The sequence below is a fragment of the Agelaius tricolor genome, unplaced genomic scaffold, assembly GCF_023055355.1.
Source record: "Agelaius tricolor isolate 1412-34295 unplaced genomic scaffold, bAgeTri1.0.p SCAF_13, whole genome shotgun sequence".
Taxonomy (NCBI): domain Eukaryota; kingdom Metazoa; phylum Chordata; class Aves; order Passeriformes; family Icteridae; genus Agelaius; species Agelaius tricolor.
The window spans coordinates 4,697,725-4,718,239 of NW_027269273.1; the positions used below are offsets into that span (position 1 = coordinate 4,697,725).

The following is a 20,515-nucleotide window of genomic DNA, read 5'->3' on the forward strand; positions in this document are numbered from 1 at the left end:
CGGCTGGGAATGGTTATTCCTGATTGGGAATGGTTCTTCCTGGCTTGGAATGGTAACTCCCCGCTGGGAATGGTTCTTCCTGATTGGGAATGGTTCTTCCTGGCTTGGAATGGTCCTGCCTGGCTGTGAATAGTTATTCCTGGTTTGGAATGGTCCTGCCTGCCTGGGAATGGTCACTCCTGGTTGGGAATGGTTATTCCTGGTTGGGAATGGTTATTCCTGGTTGGGAATGGTTATTCCCAGCTGGGAATGGTCATTCCTGGTTTGGAATGGTTCTTCCTGGCTTGGAAGGGTTCTTCATGATTTAGAATGGTCCTGCCTGGCTTGGAATTGTTATTCTGAGCTGGGAATGGTTATTCCCAGCTTGGAATGGTTATTCTTGGTTGGGAATGGCCCTGCCCAGCTTGGAATGGTTCTTCCCGGCTGGGAATGGTTCTTCCCAGCTGGGAATGGTTCTTCCCAGCTTGGACTGGCTTTGCCTGGCTAGGAATGGTCCTGCCCAGCCGGGAGTGTTTTTTCCCGACTTGGAATGGCCCTGTCCGGCTGAGAATAGTCCTTCCCAACTCGGAATGGCTCTGCCCGGCTGGGAATGGCTCTGCCTGGCTGGGAATGGTTCTTCCTGGCTTGGAATGGCCCTGCCAGCTTGGAACAGTCCTGCTCACGATGGCCACAACAGCCTGGGCTGTCACGGACCCGCACAGAGAGGTCCCAGACCAGCACAGTTCAGCATGGCCATGGTAGCAAGCAGTGGCGTGTTCCAGCACGGCATGATCCTGCCTGGAATGGCCACAGAAGGCTGGGCTGGCACAATCTGGCATGGCATGGTTCGGCCCAGCATGGGTGTAACAGCATGAGGTGGCATGGACTGGCATGGCAATGGCACTGCAGTATGGTGGGATGTGGTCAGGAATGGCCACAAATGCGAGGAGTGGCATTGTCCTGCATGGCGTGGTTTGGTCTAGCAGGGTCACAATAGCATGGGATGGCGTGGTCCAGCATGGCACGCCTTGGTACAACATGGCCACAGCATCGCCCATCCATGGGATGGCCATGGAATGGTCCATTCCCCATGGCCATGACAGCATGGTCCAGCACAATCTGGCTTGGTCCTGCCTGGCACGGCCATGGCAGCGTGGCTTAGCATGGTCCCGCATGGCATGGCTTGGTCCAGCACAGCATGGTGCTGTATGCCTCTCCATGGCATGGCCAAGCAAGGACAGGATGGCCCGTTCTCCCACACTTCTCCTGGATCCCTGCCTTCCCTGGCCCCGTGCCTGGACTGGGCTGGGTTAGGGGGGTTCTGGCAGGGCCCGGGAGGCTCAGTACCATGGTGGGAAGTGGAGGAGCCTAGCCAGGAACAAGGCATCAATTGGACACACCTTTATTTCCATGTCTGTGGCCAATCCCCACTCCCCACCCCACAATCCCTCGGTGCAGAGGGGTTTGGTGGCCTCAGCCGTCCCACGCAGGGATGCCGGCGCGGCGCGGGGCCAGCGGCCCTGACTCGGACACGGCCGGCGAGGCGCTGGCCCGCGCCTGGCTCAGGATGCGGTTACGGGTGCCAAAAAGCATCCGGGGGCCGCGGCTCCGGGGGGCGTAGGGCCCGCGCTGGCAGTGCCACGAGCAGAGCGGGGCCCTGAAGACCTCCTGGAAGGCGCGTCGGAAGTTCTCATTGAAGTACCCGTAGATGATGGGGTTGGCGCTGCTGTTGAAGAAGGCCAGCCAGTGCGCCAGCGGGTAGACGTAGACGGTGAGCAGGCGCAGCTGGGCCTCGCTCAGCCGCCCGTAGTCCGTCAGCAGCATCAGCGTCCAGAGGGGCAGCCAGGAGACGCTGAAGAAGAGGGCAACGATGATGAGCATGTTGATGACCTTGGCCTTCCTCCGGGAGATCCTCCTCCCCTCCGGCTCCTCTCCGCCCTGGGCAGGCGCCACCGACTTGAAGAGCTTGAAGGCGATGCGGGCATACATGACGACGATGAGGGCGAGGGGAGCCACGTAGATGTGGGAGAAGAGGACGGTGGTGTAGATCCTCCTCATCCCTGTCTCGGGCCAGGCCTCCCAGCAGGAGTAGAGAGGGTAGGAGTTGTTGTAGGTGTCCACCATGAAGTGGTGCTCCTCCCTGGTGACAGTCAGGGTGACGGCAGCGGGGCACATGATGAGCAGGGCCAGCACCCAGATGACGGCGATGGTCAGCAGGGCTTTCCTCAGCGTCAGCTTCTGCCGGAAGGGGTGGACAATGCAGCGAAACCTGGGGAAGAACAGCTCATGGTGGCTTTGGGCATCCTGGGGAATGAGGGTGGCCAGGACCCAGGGGTGAGAATGGAGGGTGAGATGGGTTGATCTTTACACGTGTCTTTTGGTGGCAGAGCTGGGTTGGTGTGTTCATCCCGGCGTGGGGAAGGACACCTTGCTGGAATGCCCCAGCTTTGTGGTGCTCCTGGAGAGCTGTGGCAGGCTCCTGACATTCCCAGGAGCTTTCCCACAGTGGGAACGGCACAGGGCACCTGGACCTGCTGGAGATGGTTTGCTCCTCATGTCCCCACGTCCCCATGTCCCCGTGCCAACGTACCTCTCCACAGCGATGGCCACCAGCGTGAAAACCGAGGCGGAGACGGACATGCCCTGCACCAGCCCGCTCATTTTGCACATGGTGTTGTCAAAGGGCCAACCTGTGAGGGGACACCATGCAGGCTGTGGGTGCCTCTGGCCCACCCAGCTCCCTTGAGGTGTCCCCATCCACTGTGCTGTTGCTGGGGTATGCTAAGTCCTGCTCACAGCTTGTGTGGAGATAGCCTTTAATGGCATGATCCTTGAAGAAGAACCCCAAAATTGGTAAAAAAGATACACATGACACTTAGAGACTCAAGGAACATGGTATCATTTTTCCTACCGACTTTGGGACCCTCAATCAGAAGGATTTTAATCTTGTTTCTTGACCCCAATACCAATAAATACATAAATCACACCCCAAAATCAATAAGTACAAACCCTGCCCTATGGCCTGGCTGCTGCTGCAGCTGAACCCTCCCAACTCCCTTATCTTTGGAAAGGTCAACAGGCAGAGCTGAGCCAGCACGGGAGAAGGTAAATGCAGAAAGGAGTTTTTTTTTCAATGTTGCTTGGTGAAGAATGCCTGAACTTCAAACAAATATGCAAATGCAGCATTAGGGCTAAACTTATTTTACCACAAATGGCCAGAACCTCAAATAAAAATTAAAAAAAAAAAATCTTTCCCCTTCCTCTTCCCTGCTCACCTGTGATGAGGTTGTCCACCAGGGTGGTGGGCATGCAGAAGATGCCCACCAGCAGGTCGCTGATGGCCAGGTTGAGGAGGAACATGTTGGTGACCGTGCGCATCTGGCGGTTCTTCACCACCACAAAGCACACCAGGACGTTGCCGACCACACACATGAGGAAGATGAAGGTGTAGGCCAGGATGAACATGAGGGCCACGGGGGAGGAATGCTGGTAGTATGCCAGGAAGGTGTAGTTCTCCCTCAGGAGGTGGCTGGCGCTGGAGTTGGGCCACCAGGTGCCATTGGAAGGGCCTGGGGAAGGGAAGGCAGGAAAATGAAGCTGGGAGAGAATAAAGCAATAATTCCCTTCATTTCTTAATGCCACCAGAGTGGGGGTTTTCATATTTATTCCAGTGCCCAGACTGGCTGGGACATGTCCTGCTGGACTCATCTTTGTGCCCCAACAAGTCTCCTCCTCCCTGGGTTGCACAGCTCAGGGCTCTGCAGCATCTCGGCTGAATTATTATTTTACAACATTATTGTTTGATACCATCGATATCATTATTATTTGGTACAATTATTGCTTGATATCGTTATTATTTGATATCATTATTATTTGCATCATTCTTTTAGAATTAGAACGGCCCAGAAGACATTCTGATCTCGTGGGCCTTTTTTTTTTAGGGATGATGCAAGGAAGACAAATCCACATCCAGACACTCCAGTGCTCTGGCCTTATGGGAGCTGGACCCTTGTGGTCCCAGCCACGGCTGCCCTGGGAGCATCCCTGCTTCTCCTTGTGCTTCCAAGGTTTACAATTCCATATTCCACAAAATCTTAATTCTCCCCGGCAAAGCCGCAAGAACCCGGAGAAAGGAGCTGAGGCAGAGGACACCCTCCCCTCCCCTCCCTTCCCATCTAAAGCGATAATTATCATTCTGATCATTATCTGGGAGCTCCTGGTGGAGGCGGGGGTGGCATTTTGTCACGGGGGATTGAGCGGGGAGCGGGGCTCGGCAGCTCCCACCCTCGGGCTTCCCCAGCCGCACGCACGCAGCCGGGGATGCGGGAGGATGCCGAGCGTGGGCAGGAGCTGCCTGCAGCGCTGACGGGACTGGCTCCGGAGAATCCGGGCTGCAGTGCTGAGCCGAGGAAAGGCACATTGGAGCTTTAAGGCTGAGCCTAAGCGCCTGCAGGTCAGCCCTGGGCGGCTGGAGCACCCCCCATCCCTGTGCCCATGCCCTGCTCGCCATTTGAGGGGCTTTTCCCAGGCACCGGGACCAGCGGCTTCCTCAAGGTTCCGGCAGGCAGGAGGGCCCGATCCAGCCCCTGATACCCCAGTCCTGGGTGCAGGATTTGGGCAACACATTTCCACTGGGAATTCAAAAAGGCGCTGGTGGGGGGATTTGCAGCCGACACGGGAGAGGGAGCCTCTTGGAGAGGCAAGGGAGTAGCGGGATGGAGGGGGCAAGATTCCCCAGACAGTCGGTATCAGATGCGTGAACCATCTCTGTAAGCAGGAGCAACAACAAAGACTGTAATGAGATTGCCCAAAACCTGTGATATTAAGCTTAAAACTTTGCTGGACTTTATCTTTTGGGGCTGCAGTGCAGCATGAGCAGGAGGTTGGTGTCCTGTGGAATTGCAGGTGGTTTTAAAGCAAGGTGGAAGATGGGGAAAGGAAAATAAGGGGCCGCTGAGCAGCCGGCTGGGTGCTGGATGGATGAGTGAGTGGATAGATGGATGAATGGGTGGAGGATGGATGAATGGGTGGATGGATGGACGGATGCAGGCGTCCTCAGCACTCACTGACACCTCGGACTGGTGACAGGGGATGGGGGGACCGCACGGGAGGGATGGAGCACCCGCCTTCCGTGCCCTGGGAAAGCACCGCGGGGAAAGGCTGGTCTGATGGAACAGGGATGGGATGAGGGGTGGATCGCTTTCTTGGGGAATAACATCAATCAGGTCTTGGCACTCACCTCCGCCGGCCCGAGCCGGCTCCGGGGGCTGCATCGCTGCCGTGCAGGGGATCCGCTGCCCGGGGAGGGGGCGCAGTTCGCCCCCGTCCCTCGCTCCGTGCCTCCCGCCCGGTCCCGAGCCCCGGTGCCGCCGCCGCGCCGGTTGCGGCTGCTCGGCGGCTGCAGCGGAGAAGGGGAGGGGGCGCGGGGGGAAACACCTCCCATCGCCATGGATACCGGGGGACCCGCACGCTGCCCCCCGGGTGAGGCAGCGCGGGGGCGGGCAGCACACGCCGGGCACGGAGAGGGAGGGAAGGAGCAGCTTCGCTCCCTAGGGAGGTTCGGGTCCCCGCAGTGATGCTGGCAGCTGATGGCCGGTGTCCCCAGCAGCGCTCCTGGCCATCCCGGGAGGAAAATGAGCCTCCAGACGAGTGGGGAGATCCCCCACGCATCAATCCAGCAGAGGGAGAAGCAGCGCGATGTTTAGGGATGTTGCTTCAGGCCGCTCCGCTCAACCCCAGCTCCTCCAGCAAGCCCAACATCTCTTACCATAATCTTTTACCAAAGTTTGGCAAGTCGAAAAGTCAAATATTTACAGGATTTACCATTCCTGGCTGTCCCCAACCCGCACACAGCACTGGGAAGTGTTTGTCCCTTAAATACCCAAAGGAACAAACAAGGGAGCTGTTTAAACAAGGCGTTTGGAGATAACATCTGGGGTTTCTCCCAGGAATTTTTTTTTTGCAGGCAGCCAGCTGCTAAGGGCCATGGGTGTGCTTGGCAGTGGCCTCTCTGCCACCGAGAAGCCACTCTCTCCAGGACATTTCTTTCTGGGAAGGGAATCAGCACAACTTGAGAACCCACAGCACCAGAGAGGTGGGCACACACCTCTGGGGACAGCCACGGGGTGAGCAGCGTGTGGGGACCCACTGGCCTTGGGCCACTTTGGCTTCCACAGTGAAAAAACAAAAGGGAAGAAAAATTCCTTGGAAAACAAGGATTTTTCCAGGAAAGTACAGCTTGGCTCTGGGAGAATCCAGCTTGGAGGCTGCAGTGAGCAGCTGTGCAAAGGGGCTTCTCTAAGGACAAGACTGGTAATTGGAATTTAATTAGACACAAACCCCTCGATGTAACAGGAAAGCATTTAATCAGGCACTTGGCACACCACCATCGTGGCAGCAATTCCAGGGAGAGCCCTTCCAGCTGCAGGGATGTCCTCCCGATGCTCTCAGGTGGGAGCTGCACATCCAGATCCCCCCAGCTCCACCCAAACCTCCCACCCCATGTGCTACAGCTCCTCTGCACCCCCAAAAGGCATAAGCAGGAGATTGCCTGGCTTGGGATTTGGCAGAGCCGTCCCTGCACGGGAAAAACGAGGCACCGGCTCGGGTTTGGGACCCGCCTGGGGGCGGAGATGGGGGCGCAGCAGGGACTGAGCCGAGCCAAACCCCTGTGGGGGGCAGCCCCCCTCGGGACAGCTCGGGCACCCGGGAACGCTGCCGGGATTCAGGGATGGATGGGCTCCTCTGGAGACAGCAGCAGCTCGAAGGGAACCAGGGGCCGCACCAGCAGCCGCACCTCGGGGCCCACGGGGTTGGCTCGCAGGTTGAGGCTCCGCAGCAGCGCCATGGAGGCCAATTTGTCCGTGGGCACCTCTGGAAAGAGAGCAGGGAGGTGAAAATCCACCCTGGAGGAGTGGAGGGGTGAGAGCTCCTCTTGATGGACAGCCTGAAGCAAACCTGATACAGGATTTATATTTATATTTATATTTATATTTATATTTATATTTAGTTATGGTTATAGTTATAATATATATACTATATAATTAATATAGTATAATATAATTTAATGTAATATAATATAAAATAAATTATATTATATGCAACATACAACATAACATATAATATATAATATGTAATATATAATATATAAAACAGAATACATAACATATAATATATAATAATATAATAATATAGAATATATAATATTTATATTATATAATATATAATATGTAATACATAATACGTACTATATAATACGTACTATATAATATATAATATATAATATATAATACAGGATGTAGGATATATAATATAGGATATATATTTGATATTATATAATATAAAATATAATTTATATTATATAGTATATATTATATAATACAATATATAATATGATATATGTTATATATGTTATATAGTATATATTATATATTATTATACATTATACATATTTATATCTATATCTATATTTATATCTATATTTAACCCAAATTATTGGGTTAAAACATGTAAGAAATTATAGCGACATTTGTATCAGTATTTGGCATGTTTGTCATGTAAATTGTTTTATTACGGTGAGTTAGGTTGTCAGTTAATTTTGGTTGGTTGTGGTTTGAAACATTGTATTTAAAAGATTTTTGGATATGAGGCAATAAGTGGCACAGACATAATTGAGTTTTTTGGAAAGTTGTTTTGTTTGGGTGTATTTATGGGTAAAAGAAATGTAATAGTTATAGGTATTTTTGGTGGAATTGCTGTAGGAATACTAAATGTAAGAGCTAAAATAATTAGTTTTTTGTTGTAATTTATTGAAATAATGGTGGGAAGGATTGAAAGTTGAAGAATTCTGCTGTTGGCTTAGAATTAAAAAATTTTGGTTTTGTTGAAAAAATGACAATTTTGGTAGGAATGCTTTTATAACAAAAATTATTTAAAAGGTGTATTAATTTTGAGGCAGCTAATTCAAATTTTGTATTTGAGGGTATTGAGTTGGGATTATTTGAAGAATGGTTGACTGAGGGATAAATGATTGAGGAATTAATATTATTTGATTGGGTAATTGATTGTCAGGAGGTACCACTACTTGTGTTGAGGCGTGGTGGTAACTTGAGGGGTTTTTTGAGTTTAACAACAAAGGTTTGCTGTTGATGTTAAGTCTGTCTGCAGGTTTTGACCAAACAGAAAGACAGTGAAATATTAATTTATCCAACTGCTCAAATGGTTATTGGTTGGACTCGATGGTCCTGGAGGTCTTTTCCAACCTAAATGATCTCGGGGTTCTAAGGAATGTGTCAGGGAGGTGCAAACACGCAGATATGCAGAGTGGGCACTGCCCTCCAGTTCTCCCAGCTAATAAAACCCCTGCTGGGACACGGAATGGGGATTCAAAGCCCCATTCCCTGATTTCCTCCCCGGTGTTGCAATGCCCAGGAGCCCTCTCCGGGCTGACAGGAAGGCTCGTGGTCTTTGCCCTTGTTGGACAGGCTGCAAAATGGCTCTGAGCCACCCACAGGCCCCCTTCTGTTCTGCAATTTCCACGAATTTGGGTGTTGTCCTTCAGAAAACACGACATTTACAAACTCTGTGTTTAAAAAGAGGGTGCAGCTCAGCTGGATGGTCCCAATGTGTATCCACTGAGGCTGATATGAAAACCTAACCCTAATTAAGGTCATTAAAAGGTGATGGATTTTGCTACAATTCACAATATTTGGGGCTAGCAAAGCCCACCTGTCTGATTTACCAAAACCAATTTCTTTTTTAATTTGGCCACCAGAATGACAAGAGCCTTTTCTACCCCAGCTCCTGTTTCCTCTGCCAGCACCTGGAGCAGAATTGCAGTGTTGTAATTATATCTGGTAGATGGTTATGTGATTTTTAAACCATGAAATTTATTTTATGCTGGAAAAAGACTCAAACACTTCAATGCCTTTGTTTTTTTTCCCTCTCTCTCCTCCAGAAAATGGTGATATTTTCCATACACAAATTCCCTAGGAGAGCACAGCTCATCAGGCAGAGATTCACATGAATTTTTTTAATAACTCTTCTTCATGGTGGATTTGTTCACTGCCAGTCCCCCGTTTCATTTTGCTTGGGGTTTTTTTTCCCCTTTGAAGAACAAAAGAAATATATTTTGTTTCATACATCTTCCTATTTAATCATCACCTAATGCAGTGGAGAATAAGAAGTTTAATCATCCTCTCAGGCAGCATGTTCAAGTTAAAAGTGCTTTCACCCATTTTGCTTAGATTAAGGAGTTTTGTGAAGTATTCTGGGGACCAAGACCTTCCCAGGCTGGGAACAGCTCAGCTCTGCACCTTAATTCCAGGTGAGGAGCAGTGACTCAGCCCTGGCATGAAGGGACAGGCAGGGCACACCGTGCAGCCTGTAGCTGTAGGGTTGTGCCCTGCCAGCCACAAACTCCTCCAAAAACAGCCCAAAACATCCCTTGCTGCCTTCCCAATGGATGAGGCACTTGCATTTGAGCCTGAATTATTCATGCTAGCTCCACCAGTTAAGCAAAAGACAGGGAGGGAAAAGGCGTTTTTACATAATTAAAGCAGAATGTGACATGGTCTGGGTTGGAAGGGACCTTAGAGCTGATGCAGTGCACCCTGGATGGACACAGGGACACCTCCCACTGCCCCAGGTTGGTGTAAGCCCCATCCAGCCTGGCCCTGGGCACTGCCAGGAATGCACAGTGTCTCTGGGGCAGAATTTCTTCCCAATGTCCCATCTAGCCCCACCCTGAGTTTGAAACCACCCCCCTTTGTCCCATCTCAACATCCTCAGGAGGACAAATTCAACCACAGCTGCCCCCAGCCAGCAGTGACCTCCCCAGCCTCAACATCATCACTTTTAAACCTTTAATCAAGGAATAAGGGAAAGAGAAGCTGAAGCTCCAGGCACCAAAACATCCCCATGGATTTGGGAGCTTTAAAAGCTGATTTGATATAACTCTAATTACCAGGGAAAGAGTTAAAAGCACTGACAGTAATATATACATAATTACAGTCCAGGGTTAAGAGCTTATTTAGATGAAAAGGGTGGCTTGTGGCACTAAATGTCTCCTTTCACAGAGCCCACAGGCTCCAGGCAGGCATGAATTAATCTCCTTTCACTCCTGTTTCCCTTTGGAAAACACCACCTACCACCTGCAGCTCGATTTGCCTCACAAGTCACTCAGCTCTTTCAGCAGGAGCTTTCAGACGGGGTTTGCAGCCCTGGCAGGAGCCTCTCAGCACCCCTGGCTTGGCCCAGGAGGACAGGCAGGACCAGCACTGGCACAGCCCCACAAACCAGGGCACTGCAGCCCTGCAAACACCAGCTCACCTGCAGGGGAACCTGTTTGGGAAGGGCTGGGGGCAGCAGGGTGATCCCCCAGGTGTTTTTTGTGTTTCCTTGGAAAACATGGGCTGAAATCCCCTGGCTTTCCGGTGTTTTCCTCTCCCCTTTCCAGAAAATGTGTGAGATAAGCTCACATCACCCATTTCTGCAGCCAGACAGCATCATGTGAACTACTCACACATATCCCTACAACATCTTGGCTTGGACTTGTCAAATTTTACTTTGTTTTTTTTTATTATTTATTTCCCCCACATCTGGAGGGCCCCTCCCAGCTGAGGGGAGCCTGGTGGGAGGTGACCAAACCTGGCTTCTCAGGCCACCCTGTCCCCCAGGAGCAATCCAGCTTGGGTGCAGCCCTGCATGCAGCCTTTCCTCCCTGCGTTGTAGCAGGGAAAGAGGCACCAAAAAGCTGCATTCCCTTCTTGCACCATCCTGCTTCCACAAAACCAGCGGGGAAAATGCAGTTTGGAGACCAGCTGGGGTTGAAATCAGCCAATTGAACTGAAAAAGTGATGGAGGGAGCTAAAAGCAAGCCAGGAGGCAGGAGAGAAAAAGAGGGTGAGGAAAAGCCTTGTCCTTCTCTGGCTCCTGTGGAAGCAGTTTTTAATTCCAGGGTTTCTGCAGGCACAGCTGGGGAGCAGCTGATGTGAGGCTGGTAACAAACCTCCAGTTGCAGGGAGCAGTTTCCCTGCAGCAGCTGAAGCACCCCAGATAAAACAGCAAAATTGAGTGGACTCCGAGATTCGCCTCCCTGGGGCTCCGTGGGGGCTGTAGGATGCTCCAGCCTGGGCTCTTTGAAGGCTGCCTGCTAAATAAATTCACTTTTATCTGTGTACAACAGCTGCCCCTTTTGCCCAGCTTTCACAGACTCCAAAGCCTTCGGGTTTTTTTCACATGAAAAATTTTCCTGCCGCTGCAGGGCTGAGGGATGAGCGGCTCTTGCCATTCTTTTAATTTAATTTTTAGGGGATTTTGTAGTGTTAAACAGCTGCTGTTTGTTCTGGGAAATGTTCAGGTGTCTTTGCTTAGCCTGGCAGCAAACATCCCGGCCCAACATTCCCGGGGCTGGGTTCTGCAATCAGCTCTGGTTTTTTTAATGAAATCTGAGGATTTTGGGGTCCCAGCTGGAGGTGCCTCTAAGAGCTACATCCCAGCGTGGTGAATGGGGCAGCTTGAATGGGGCTTGGCTCCCACTGTGCCCTGGGAGGCAAATTTCCTTTCCCAGGAAAGGCAAATGGCTGAGCAGGCTCTGATTATTTTAGCACCAGCCCTGGGTGATGCTGGTATAGATGGATAATGAGATGATTGGCTCTCGCAATTAAAAGATAACTATTGTGTGAATATTAAGAGAAGCTTTAGTGGTGTATAGTTATGTTATTGTGGTTTAGATGTCCTCTGTTCTCCCCACAGTTCCCTTTCCCCCCTGTATTGCTGCCATCACACAGTCAGGGTTGTCTAGGACAGGTACAAAGGAGGCTGCACATGTGCCCCTTGCATGGGGCAGTGGGAATGGAAAAGCTTGGTGCTGAGGGGGTGGGCATGGCAACACCTGATCTCCAATGCAGTTACAAGAAAGCAGTCTGCACTGATGAATGGCAAAGAAGCCCCTCTGACAGAGGGGCCAGGGCTGCCTGATGCAACCCCCAGGGGTATAAAAGACTGAGCATCCACCTTGATGATGAACTGGACATGTGGTATCCACAAGGGCATTTCCCAGAGCTGTGAACTTTTCCTTATGTGAAAAATGTGTATTTTATGATTGGCTTTTCGCAAATATTAAAATGAATATTATATGTGTTGTGTTAGAAAGTTATGCTGTATTAATTTTCTTGAGTAGCATGTTAAATATAGTTTTAGGTTATAACATAATGTTAAAATAGAAACTATGCTGTGTAAGATAGTTTTTTACAGAAAGGACTCGCAGCGAGATAGCAGCCACAGGGCACCCAAATATTTCAGAGAAAGAGAATTTATTGCTCCATTATCGAGTTCTTCCTGCCTCACTCAGCCCTGAAGACTCAGTCAGGATTCAGAGGAAGAAGCTGACATTGCCCAGCCAGAATCCTGGGTTTGAATGGAATTTATGCATCATGGATGAGGTGTATGAATATGCAACAGGCTGTTGCTTTTAAGGGTTAATCCTCTGTTAACGTGGGTCCTTTTTCGGGCTTATTTTGCCCAGAAAAAGGCACCTGGACTGTCCGTAACTCTTTGTTTTTATTGTCTCATATTGTCCAAATCCTAATTGTCCAAATTATTATTACTCTAATTATATTACTAATTTAATAACCATTTTATTACTATTAAACTTTTAAAATCTAAAAAACCCCAAGTGACTGGCGTTTTTCACACTTACATAGTCCTTTGGTGTATTTTCATCAAGGTTTAACAAACCTCTTTACATTTCCAACGCGAGCAGTTGTTTCTCACAGTGCTAAATCGCCTTTTTCCCGGTGGGGAAAGGTTCCCCCTCACCTGCGATCTCGTTCTCTTGCAGGTCGATGGTCTCCAGGGCGGGCACGGTGGCCAGGGGCTCCGGGAAGCGCCGGAAGCGGTTTCGGGAGAGGTCGATGGCGCGGAGGTGCAGCAGGGAGGTGATTTCCTCGGGCAGGCGGTGCAGGTAATTGCCTGCCAGGTTGAGCTCTGGGAAGAGAGAGAAGGGAGGTGGTGGGATGCAGAGAAAAAGGTGGGGAAATTACTAATGCACGGCTTGATTTACAGCCTCTGGCCCCCATGGACTGCCAGGTACGTCAATGGGATTCCAGCTCCAAAAATTGGGCTTTTAAAGTTTTTTTGCTGTTTTCCGTGGTTGCCATTGTAGATTTCCCTGCTGGGAAGACCACGTTTAGGAGCAATGTTTTCCTAATGAAATTGGGCAGCCTTTTGCAAGCAGAGTCTGTAAGAAAATAAGGAATATTTCCTCATAAACTCAGTGCAATTACCTCGCCAATGGTCATTTGTCATGGCTTGAGGCTAGCCCTCTGTATTCATGTGCCTGAAGCCCTTCTGAGGAATAAACAGAATGGTGGGAGAGAGGTCTTTAGCTGTGAAAAATACCTATTTGTCACAGTTTACCCATCCACGATGCTTTCCCGCCCCAGAAATGAGCTCCTGTGGGGCCAGGAGCGGCACTCCCGGGCACAGAACCCAAATCCCGCTGTCCCAGCGCCCTTCTCCAGTGACACAGGGCTTTCTGCACTATAAATACCCACACAAGCCGCCCTGCCCCTGCTAATACCTGGTATTTATAGGTCCTGCCTTATTCAGCCTGTCCCCAGCCCTAGGGCATCTGTTCCTGCTGGGACCCAGCACAGCTCACTGCTGGAGCGATTGGTTCGCTGGTGGAGAAAAGCCCTTGCTGGGAGGCAAAGTCATTTATTTTCCCCTTCAGGGCTGGTTGTGCTGTCTAGAAAATGGAAATTGATTCCCTTTGCTGCATGTGTTTCCTTTCCCCAGCCCAGGGGTGCTCTCACAGTGGATGCTGCAGCTCCAGGACAAGGGAAGCCCCCGCAGGCACCCAGCACAGCGGCATTTATGTGGTACTTCGTAGGAATAAAATTGATTTTAGAAGCTGCCAGAGCATCCCCAGCGCCGCCCTCAGTGCTCAATACCTTGGTGCTGGATGCTCTGGATGCTTGCATGGCCATTTTTGATCGGATTAGCCTCGGGCCGCCTTCTCTGGGCTCGGCAGGGAGGTGTCCCCGCCGTGCTGATGATCGCTCCCATCTCCTGCAGTGATTAGCTCTCATTGATGTCGCACTACGAGGACTAATTACTCGGCACAGCCTGGATATTGTCCCGTTGTTATCCCCAGGCTGCCTTTCCTGTCCTCCTCCATCCTCAGCCCCATCCCTGGAGGGAGCTGGGGGTGCTGAGTGACCCCACAGCAGCCTGAAACCACTTTGGAAGGGTGGGTGAGAGCAGAACCAGTGTCCTCGTCCTTCGGGGGCCAGAAGGCATAACCAAAAATGGATTTTTTGGGGTCTGAACTAACGCTTGCAACGAGGTGCGAGCTCAGGGGAGACGCGTGGGTGCTTTTCCCCCTCTGCAGCCAGCCGGGGGCTCCTGGCGTGCCCCAGAGGGTTGGAAGTGGCAGTGCCTTACCTCTCAGCTGGCTGAAGGTGGTGACAAATCGGCTGGTGATGGACTTGAGCTCATTGTTGGCCAGGGAGATGCGGTGGATGCCCTCGGTGACGCTCCTCACGGCTTTGTAGACTCCAACAGGGAAGGACATCAGCTTGCAGTTGGCCAGATCTGCGCACGGAGAGACCCAGGCAAGGGGCTGACAACTTCAGTCCCCTGCTCCCCCCCGTGTCCCCGATTCCCTGGGGGCAGCTGAGCAGCCCAGGGATGCCTATTCCACTGCTGAGGGATGGAGCAGGGATATCCCTGGGCATTCCTGGCTGGATTTCTCATAGTCATGGCTGGTTGTCCTACGGCAAGTGGTGGGGAGGGGAAAAAAGATTTGGTTGTGCCTCTCACCTCGTGGCCTTCTTGTTTTGCCCTGAGTCGTTTCTCTTTCCCCTCCCAGGAGACTCCAGGGATGGAAACCCTGTATCCCAGCCCCAGGATGGGCTCTGCTTCCTGCTCCCTCCCCAAAGCCACTGCGGGGGCTGATGGAGCAAGTTCCATCTTCCCACGTTTCTCTCAGGAGGATGTGGGGAGCCTGAGAGATGAAGCTCCAGTTCCTGCCATACTCTGGTTTATATCCCAGGGCCAGGAATCCAGTGGGAATAAAAATGAATGGCTTTCATCTCTCTCCTTTGATGAACTGCACCCTGCTCTTGGGTATTAGCTGGAAATGGGGAAGCTGCAGGAAAGCATAAATCTGACACGGCCACGTGGGGAAAATCTGCTCCTGCCGTGCTCCCAAGGAGGGGACACATCCCGCAGGATTATGTGAACCTGCTCTGACTTTGAGGGCCCTTTGGGGGAGCCTTTCCCTTCTCCGGAGCCGCGGGGAGGGAGCGCCGACAGCTTTTTTTAGCCTGTGGCAGTGAAAACCAGAGCCCTGCTCCCGGCTACCCGATCCCAGTGCGGCCCCGGCACGGAGCGCCGGGCTCAGCCCGGGAATCCGCTTTGTTCTCCAGCGGCCTTACCCAGGGAATCCGCCTTGTTCTCCACCGTGTCGTTCACCTTCCTGGCCACCCGGGCCACCGCCTCGCCCATCCTCCTGTGCAGGAGGGCGGCCGGTCCCGCCGGGAGTGCGCTGTGCCCTGGGGGATCCAGGGCTGGAGAGAGAAACCAGCCACTCTGTTCTCCGGGAGAGCGATGCTAAAAATAACCGGCGGGATCAGTGTTCCCAGGGGAGGGAGGGAGGCTGTGCTGGGGCTGGCATGTCCCTCGGGGTGAGATTCCCAGCTTTCCAGGATGGTGCTTTTGGGGTATGTAGGTGCATCCTATTCCCTGGCTTGGAATATATCCCCTTTCCTGGTATGGGATATGGGCATGCTTCTCCTTTCTTGGTTTGGGAAATGAGGAAGCATCAGGGTGAGATTCCCAGCTTTCCAGGTTGGTGCTTTTGGGGTATGTAGGTGCATCCCTTTCCGTGGTTTGGGATATGGGGATGTATCCCCTTTCCTGGTATGAGATATGGGGATTCATCTCCTTTCTTGGTTTGGGAAATGAGGGTGCATCCCTTTTCCTGGTCTGAGATATTTGGATGCATCCCCCTTCCTGGTATTGGATATGCCATTTTCCCGGTTTGGGATATGGGGATGAATCCTATTCCCTGGTTTGGGACATGGGCATGGGTGTCCTTTCCTTGTGTGGGATATGGGGATGCAAGCCCTTTCCTGGTTTGGCATAAGGGGATGCAATCCATTTCTTTATTTGGGATATAGGGATCCATGCCCTTTTCCTGATTTGGGATATGGAGATGAATGCTATTACATGGTATGGGATATGGGGATACAACCCCTTTCTGGATATGGGAATACAACCCTTTTCCTGGTTTAGGATACAGGAATACAACCTCTTTCCTGATATGGGATATGGGGATACAACCCATTTCCTGGTTTGGGATATGGGGGCAGAACCCCTTTCCTGATTTGGGATATGGGGACAGAACCCCTTTCCTGATTTGGGATATGGGGATACAACCCCTTTCCTGGTTTAGGATACAGGAATATAACCGCTTTCCTGATATGGGATATGGGGATCCAACCCATTTCCTGGTTTGGGATATGGGGAGAAAGCCCCTTTCCTGATTTGGGATATTTGGACGCATTCCTTTTCCCAGTGACTTAATTCAGCTCGGTCTAGCCAAAACATTCTGGCCGAAGGTATTCTGGGTAGGACACCAGGACACCACCACCCTTCCCTCTCCTGCCTCCCAAAATAACCCCCAAAAAATTCGTCCTTCCCACGCCGGGAGTCGAACCCGGGCCGCCTGGGTGAAAACCAGGAATCCTCACCGCTAGACCACGTGGGAGGCGCGGGCAGGGTGGCGCAGCAGCACGCCTGCCCCCTGGCGGCGGCGGGCCCGGGGCGGTCCCAAGGCCGGGGGCGGTCCCGGGGCCGGGGCGGGCCGGGGCCGGTCCCGAGGAGAGGCGGGGCCGCTCCGCCCGCCCGCTCGGCGGGGACAAAGCGCGGCGCCGAGCGGGGGCCATGTCGTCCGCAGGCGGCCGCCAGCCCAGCCAGAGCCGGGCCATCCCCACCCGCACCGTCACGCTCAGCGACGCCGCGCAGCTCCCCGCCGACTACTGCACCACCCCCGGCGGGACGCTCTTCTCCACCACGCCCGGAGGTAAAAGCGCCGCGCCCGCCGGGGCCTCCGGGGGAGCGCGCCCGGGCCAGCCCGAACGCCGCGTGTCGCGGGCGGACCGTGCGTGCCGCGCCTGTATCCCCTCTGTATGTCGTGGATACGGAGTGCTTTCCGCCCGCTCTCCTCGGCGCACACGCGTGCAGATGGGTTTGTTGTTTTTCCGGGACCTACCGGGAGCGCGGAGGGTCCCGGCGGGGCCGCAGCCGGATCCCGGGACGGGCTGGCGGGAAGCTCCCTGTGGGACGCGGGCAGCGGGGGCTCGGTGCCTCGGCCCTGCCCCGGCCCGGTGCCGCGGGGCGGTGACACGCCTGTCCCTGTGCAGCGCAGAGGGACACGTGGTGGTGATTCGGGGTGCCGCTTCCATCGGCATCCCCGGGACGCGTTCCCACCCGTGCCGTGAGTTTGCCAGCTCTCTGCTCGGGACAGCGTGGAGCGCCCCCGGGGCAGCCGGGACCCGGTTGCCGCCGGGGTGTTTGGCCGAATTATCGCCTGTTGTGCCCAGATAAGAGCGGGCAGAGCGGCAGCGCGCACCCCCCAGCCCTCCCCGCCGATCCGCGGCGGAGAACCTTGGCCCGTTCCGCCGGGAAACTCCTTCGGCAAACAAGCGCTGCCGAACCGGATTCCCCCACTCTGCTCCCGTCCTCCCCCCAGGCACCCGGATCATCTACGACCGCAAGTTCCTGCTGGACCGCCGCAACTCCCCCATGGCCAAGACCCCGCCTTGTCACCTCCCCAATATCCCCGGCGTCACCAGCCCCGGCGAGCCCGGCGAGGAGCCCAAAGCGGACGCCAACAGCTTGAACCACCAGGAGGGCAAGCCATCCATGGGTAAGGGATCCCCGGGCGGGACAGGAGGGATTTGGGGTGAAGAATGACACCCCTAACACTGCTTCCATGGGTAAGGGACCCCCGGGGTGGGGCAGGAGGGATTTGGGGGGAAGGATGACGCCCCTAACGCTGCCCTCCTTGCCTCTTGCCAGGGGACGAAGCTCAGTTCGAGATGGATATCTGAGCGGGAACCACGGAGAGGCAGCGACTCCCCAGCCCTGTGCACCCCCATTCGGCTTAGCAGGATCCATCCCGGCGAGGTGGAGGTGGCAGTGGTCCCCACCAGCGTCCCCTCCCCGCCCTCCTCCTCCCCCTCTTTTTTGGGGGGAGTGCAGCTCTGTCTTCTCCCCCTTTGCGGGTGAGCGGTCCCAGCATGTGCCAGACGGAGCATCCCTTCTGGATCCGGCCCTATTCCTCCTCTTCCACCTGCCAGCAGCCTGATCTCCACCAGGCTTCTTTTTAAAACATCCCTTTGCCTCTTCTGCTGCCTCGTGCCCCACAAAATTCCCCTCTCTTGTTACCCAAACCTCCCATGGCCAGCAGCTTGGTGTTCTGGAGCTGTGTCACCCCCTTTGCCACCTTCTCCTGGAAAATTTGGGCAGCCTGTCGGGAGGAGGGGGAAACATCACTCCTAAAATCATGCACCTGCTTGCACCCTGGGGAGGGTATTTTTTGAGTTTCCCTGGGGTGTGTTGGCATTCAGCAAAGGACAGCACTGGGAGCCCGTTCCCTTCAGTGCTCCAGGGTCCGATGTATCCCTGATGGAATCAGCCAGCATGTCCACATCTCTCCTATGTGGATTTCTTCCATCTTGGCCCTCCAGCCAGGGGCTGTGTCCCCCACCCACCAGCCAGGACTCACAGCAATGTAGCCATATTTTATAAAACCCCCTTGCTTTTATTTTTGGTACTAAAAAGGGGCGCTTCAACCCCAACGACTTTGTCTGGGCTGGGGCCGAGTGCCTCTGGGAAAGTGCTTTGTAGTGCTCGGGTTTTTTTACCCCCCAGCCCTTTAAAATGTGAATCCTACAGGGGGGAGATCCCTCTGGCACCGTTGGATGTCTCAGGAATCGCTGGGTGTCCCTGGGGGCTGTGGGGGCTCGCCAGACACCGCAGGGATGGGGCGCTCTCCTGGCAGGGCGCTGCCATCGATGCCACCCTCAGTTCTCAGGGTGGCATTTCTCCCAGCTGGATCATGCTGTCGTGGATAAAGCATTTCCACATCAACCTCCCCTTGGCCAGCCTGGCACGGCATGGCCATCTCAAACCTCCCCTGGAGATGGGGTTTTTTTCCCCCCCCTCTCTCCGTGTGACTCTTGCCCTGACCAGCAGCGCTGGGCACGGCTGCGCCCCCCAATCCCACCAGCCCCCCAGTTCTGATTTTTTACTGCCTGTTGGGAGCCATCACCAGCTCTGCAACCTTCTCAAGTGCCATTTTATCAGCCCCCACCTGAGTGCCTGCTCCATCCATCGTCCCTCCCTCGCTGGGGTCACCCCACACCTCGTTACCCGTGCTGGGGAGGGGGACACCCCACAGGCTTTGTGCACTTTCCATCCCGTAATTTATTTCTCTAGGTGTGTTTGGCACGGCGCTGGTGGCCAGCTCCCATCTTCCAGCTGCTTTTCTCACAGGGAGGGGGGGGCTGCCCCTCGTTTTTGGGGTGGGGGAGGAAGAAGCAGAAGCACAGCCCCAGGGAATGGGGTTGTCTTTGCCATCCTTTCCCTGGCGTGGGAGGTGAGGTGAGCGCGGCAGCCGTGGGCGCACGAGTGAGTGAGTGCGAGTAGCAATGCGTGTGGGTGGGTGGGTGGTGATGAGACACACACAAATATATATTATATATATAAATAAATATATTTTCCTTGAAGCCAAGATCCTAGGAGGTCGGTTAGGCCCTCGGATCGAGGGAGGGGCAGGGGGCGAGGACATCCTTGGCAGAGGATGCAGGGAGCTGGCGCCCTCAAGCACAGCTGCTCCTTTTGGGAAAAACCTGCTCTGCTAGCCAAAAACAATCAGACCATATCCAAGGACAACGTGACTAGATGGACAGGAGCCGGAGGGAAACCTTTTTTGTTGTTTCTTTTTTTTTTTTTTTTTTTTTCCTCTAAATGCCCCCTTTCCCAATCTCCCTGTGTCTCTGTTCCCCATCCCAGCAACTTTTCTGCCCAAAGGTTCCCTTTTGTAAGCAGGCTGGGGGCTGAGCAGGGAGGGAGTGCCTGGCCTCGCCGGGGTGTTCCTCTGCTAGTCAGGGGCTCCGTTTGGGATTTCTGTGTTTTTGTACCGTCTCTTCAAGCAGGTGTTTGGGAGGAGAAAAGCTCTCGCCAGTGGTTGCTGTTACAGTGAGATCAATAAAGATTTTGGTTCTACTAAATCAAGGTGATTTGGACTGTGATTCAGGGGGTGAAGAGGGTTTTCCCTTCCCTTTGGAGCAAAATCCCCTCATGGGCTCTCTCCCAGTCATGCCCAGAGAGCAGGGAAGGGTCAAACCCAGAACCAGTAACCAAGGGTGAAATTGCAAAATGTCACATGCAGAGAAACCTGATTTTCCCATAGGTCTCCCATGTGCAGAACGGCCCCAAACTGATCACTTGTCCTGGTCTC

General features: G+C 53.3%; 3 protein-coding genes, 1 long non-coding RNA gene and 1 other non-coding gene across 5 annotated transcripts; 2 read left to right on the forward strand and 3 right to left on the reverse strand.

Annotated features, from left to right (window-relative positions):
* Window positions 1–1,365: 1,365 nt before the first annotated feature.
* Window positions 1,366–5,398, reverse strand: NPFFR1 (neuropeptide FF receptor 1). Its single transcript, XM_071438514.1, has 4 exons — window positions 5,219–5,398; window positions 3,255–3,548; window positions 2,570–2,669; window positions 1,366–2,248 (listed from the first exon to the last, which is right to left on the reverse strand). The coding sequence occupies exons 1-4, from the start codon at window positions 5,250–5,252 to the stop codon at window positions 1,453–1,455; spliced, it is 1,224 nt and encodes a 407-aa protein (XP_071294615.1). The 5' UTR covers window positions 5,253–5,398; the 3' UTR covers window positions 1,366–1,452.
* LOC139595408 (uncharacterized) lies at window positions 4,252–15,076 on the forward strand. Its single transcript, XR_011681024.1, has 3 exons — window positions 4,252–4,432; window positions 12,821–12,943; window positions 14,855–15,076. It is a non-coding gene; the product is annotated as an uncharacterized lncRNA (long non-coding RNA).
* On the reverse strand, window positions 6,326–15,548 carry LRRC20 (leucine rich repeat containing 20). The gene is made up of 3 exons (XM_071438515.1): window positions 15,423–15,548; window positions 12,799–12,966; window positions 6,326–6,852 (listed from the first exon to the last, which is right to left on the reverse strand). The coding sequence occupies exons 1-3, from the start codon at window positions 15,490–15,492 to the stop codon at window positions 6,704–6,706; spliced, it is 387 nt and encodes a 128-aa protein (XP_071294616.1). The 5' UTR covers window positions 15,493–15,548; the 3' UTR covers window positions 6,326–6,703.
* A 1,136-nt stretch (window positions 15,549–16,684) lies between these two features.
* Window positions 16,685–16,756, reverse strand: TRNAE-UUC (transfer RNA glutamic acid (anticodon UUC)). The gene has a single exon. It is a non-coding gene; the product is annotated as a tRNA-Glu (tRNA).
* A 97-nt stretch (window positions 16,757–16,853) lies between these two features.
* EIF4EBP2 (eukaryotic translation initiation factor 4E binding protein 2) lies at window positions 16,854–20,285 on the forward strand. Its single transcript, XM_071438516.1, has 3 exons — window positions 16,854–17,071; window positions 17,741–17,917; window positions 18,070–20,285. Exons 1-3 carry the CDS (start codon window positions 16,933–16,935, stop codon window positions 18,099–18,101), a joined length of 348 nt encoding a protein of 115 aa, XP_071294617.1. The 5' UTR covers window positions 16,854–16,932; the 3' UTR covers window positions 18,102–20,285.
* The last annotated feature ends 230 nt before the right edge of the window (window positions 20,286–20,515 follow it).

What these genes read in the sequence shown, in the direction of transcription:
- EIF4EBP2 (XM_071438516.1), top strand. Translation starts at nt 16,933, where the DNA reads ATGTCGTCCGCAGGCGGCCGCCAGCCCAGCCAGAGCCGGGCCATCCCC. An exon ending in CTTCTCCACCACGCCCGGAG is followed by an intron (nt 17,072 to 17,740) that starts GTAAAAGCGCCG and finishes TCCTCCCCCCAG; the next exon opens with GCACCCGGATCATCTACGAC. An exon ending in GGAGGGCAAGCCATCCATGG is followed by an intron (nt 17,918 to 18,069) that starts GTAAGGGATCCC and finishes GCCTCTTGCCAG; the next exon opens with GGGACGAAGCTCAGTTCGAG.
- LRRC20 (XM_071438515.1), bottom strand. Translation starts at nt 15,492, where the DNA reads ATGGGCGAGGCGGTGGCCCGGGTGGCCAGGAAGGTGAACGACACGGTG. An exon ending in GAACAAGGCGGATTCCCTGG is followed by an intron (nt 12,967 to 15,422) that starts GTAAGGCCGCTG and finishes CTCTCTTCCCAG; the next exon opens with AGCTCAACCTGGCAGGCAAT. An exon ending in GCAAGAGAACGAGATCGCAG is followed by an intron (nt 6,853 to 12,798) that starts GTGAGGGGGAAC and finishes CTCTCTTTCCAG; the next exon opens with AGGTGCCCACGGACAAATTG.
- NPFFR1 (XM_071438514.1), bottom strand. Translation starts at nt 5,252, where the DNA reads ATGCAGCCCCCGGAGCCGGCTCGGGCCGGCGGAG. An exon ending in GCCGGCTCGGGCCGGCGGAG is followed by an intron (nt 3,549 to 5,218) that starts GTGAGTGCCAAG and finishes TCCCTTCCCCAG; the next exon opens with GCCCTTCCAATGGCACCTGG. An exon ending in GGTGGACAACCTCATCACAG is followed by an intron (nt 2,670 to 3,254) that starts GTGAGCAGGGAA and finishes GTCCCCTCACAG; the next exon opens with GTTGGCCCTTTGACAACACC.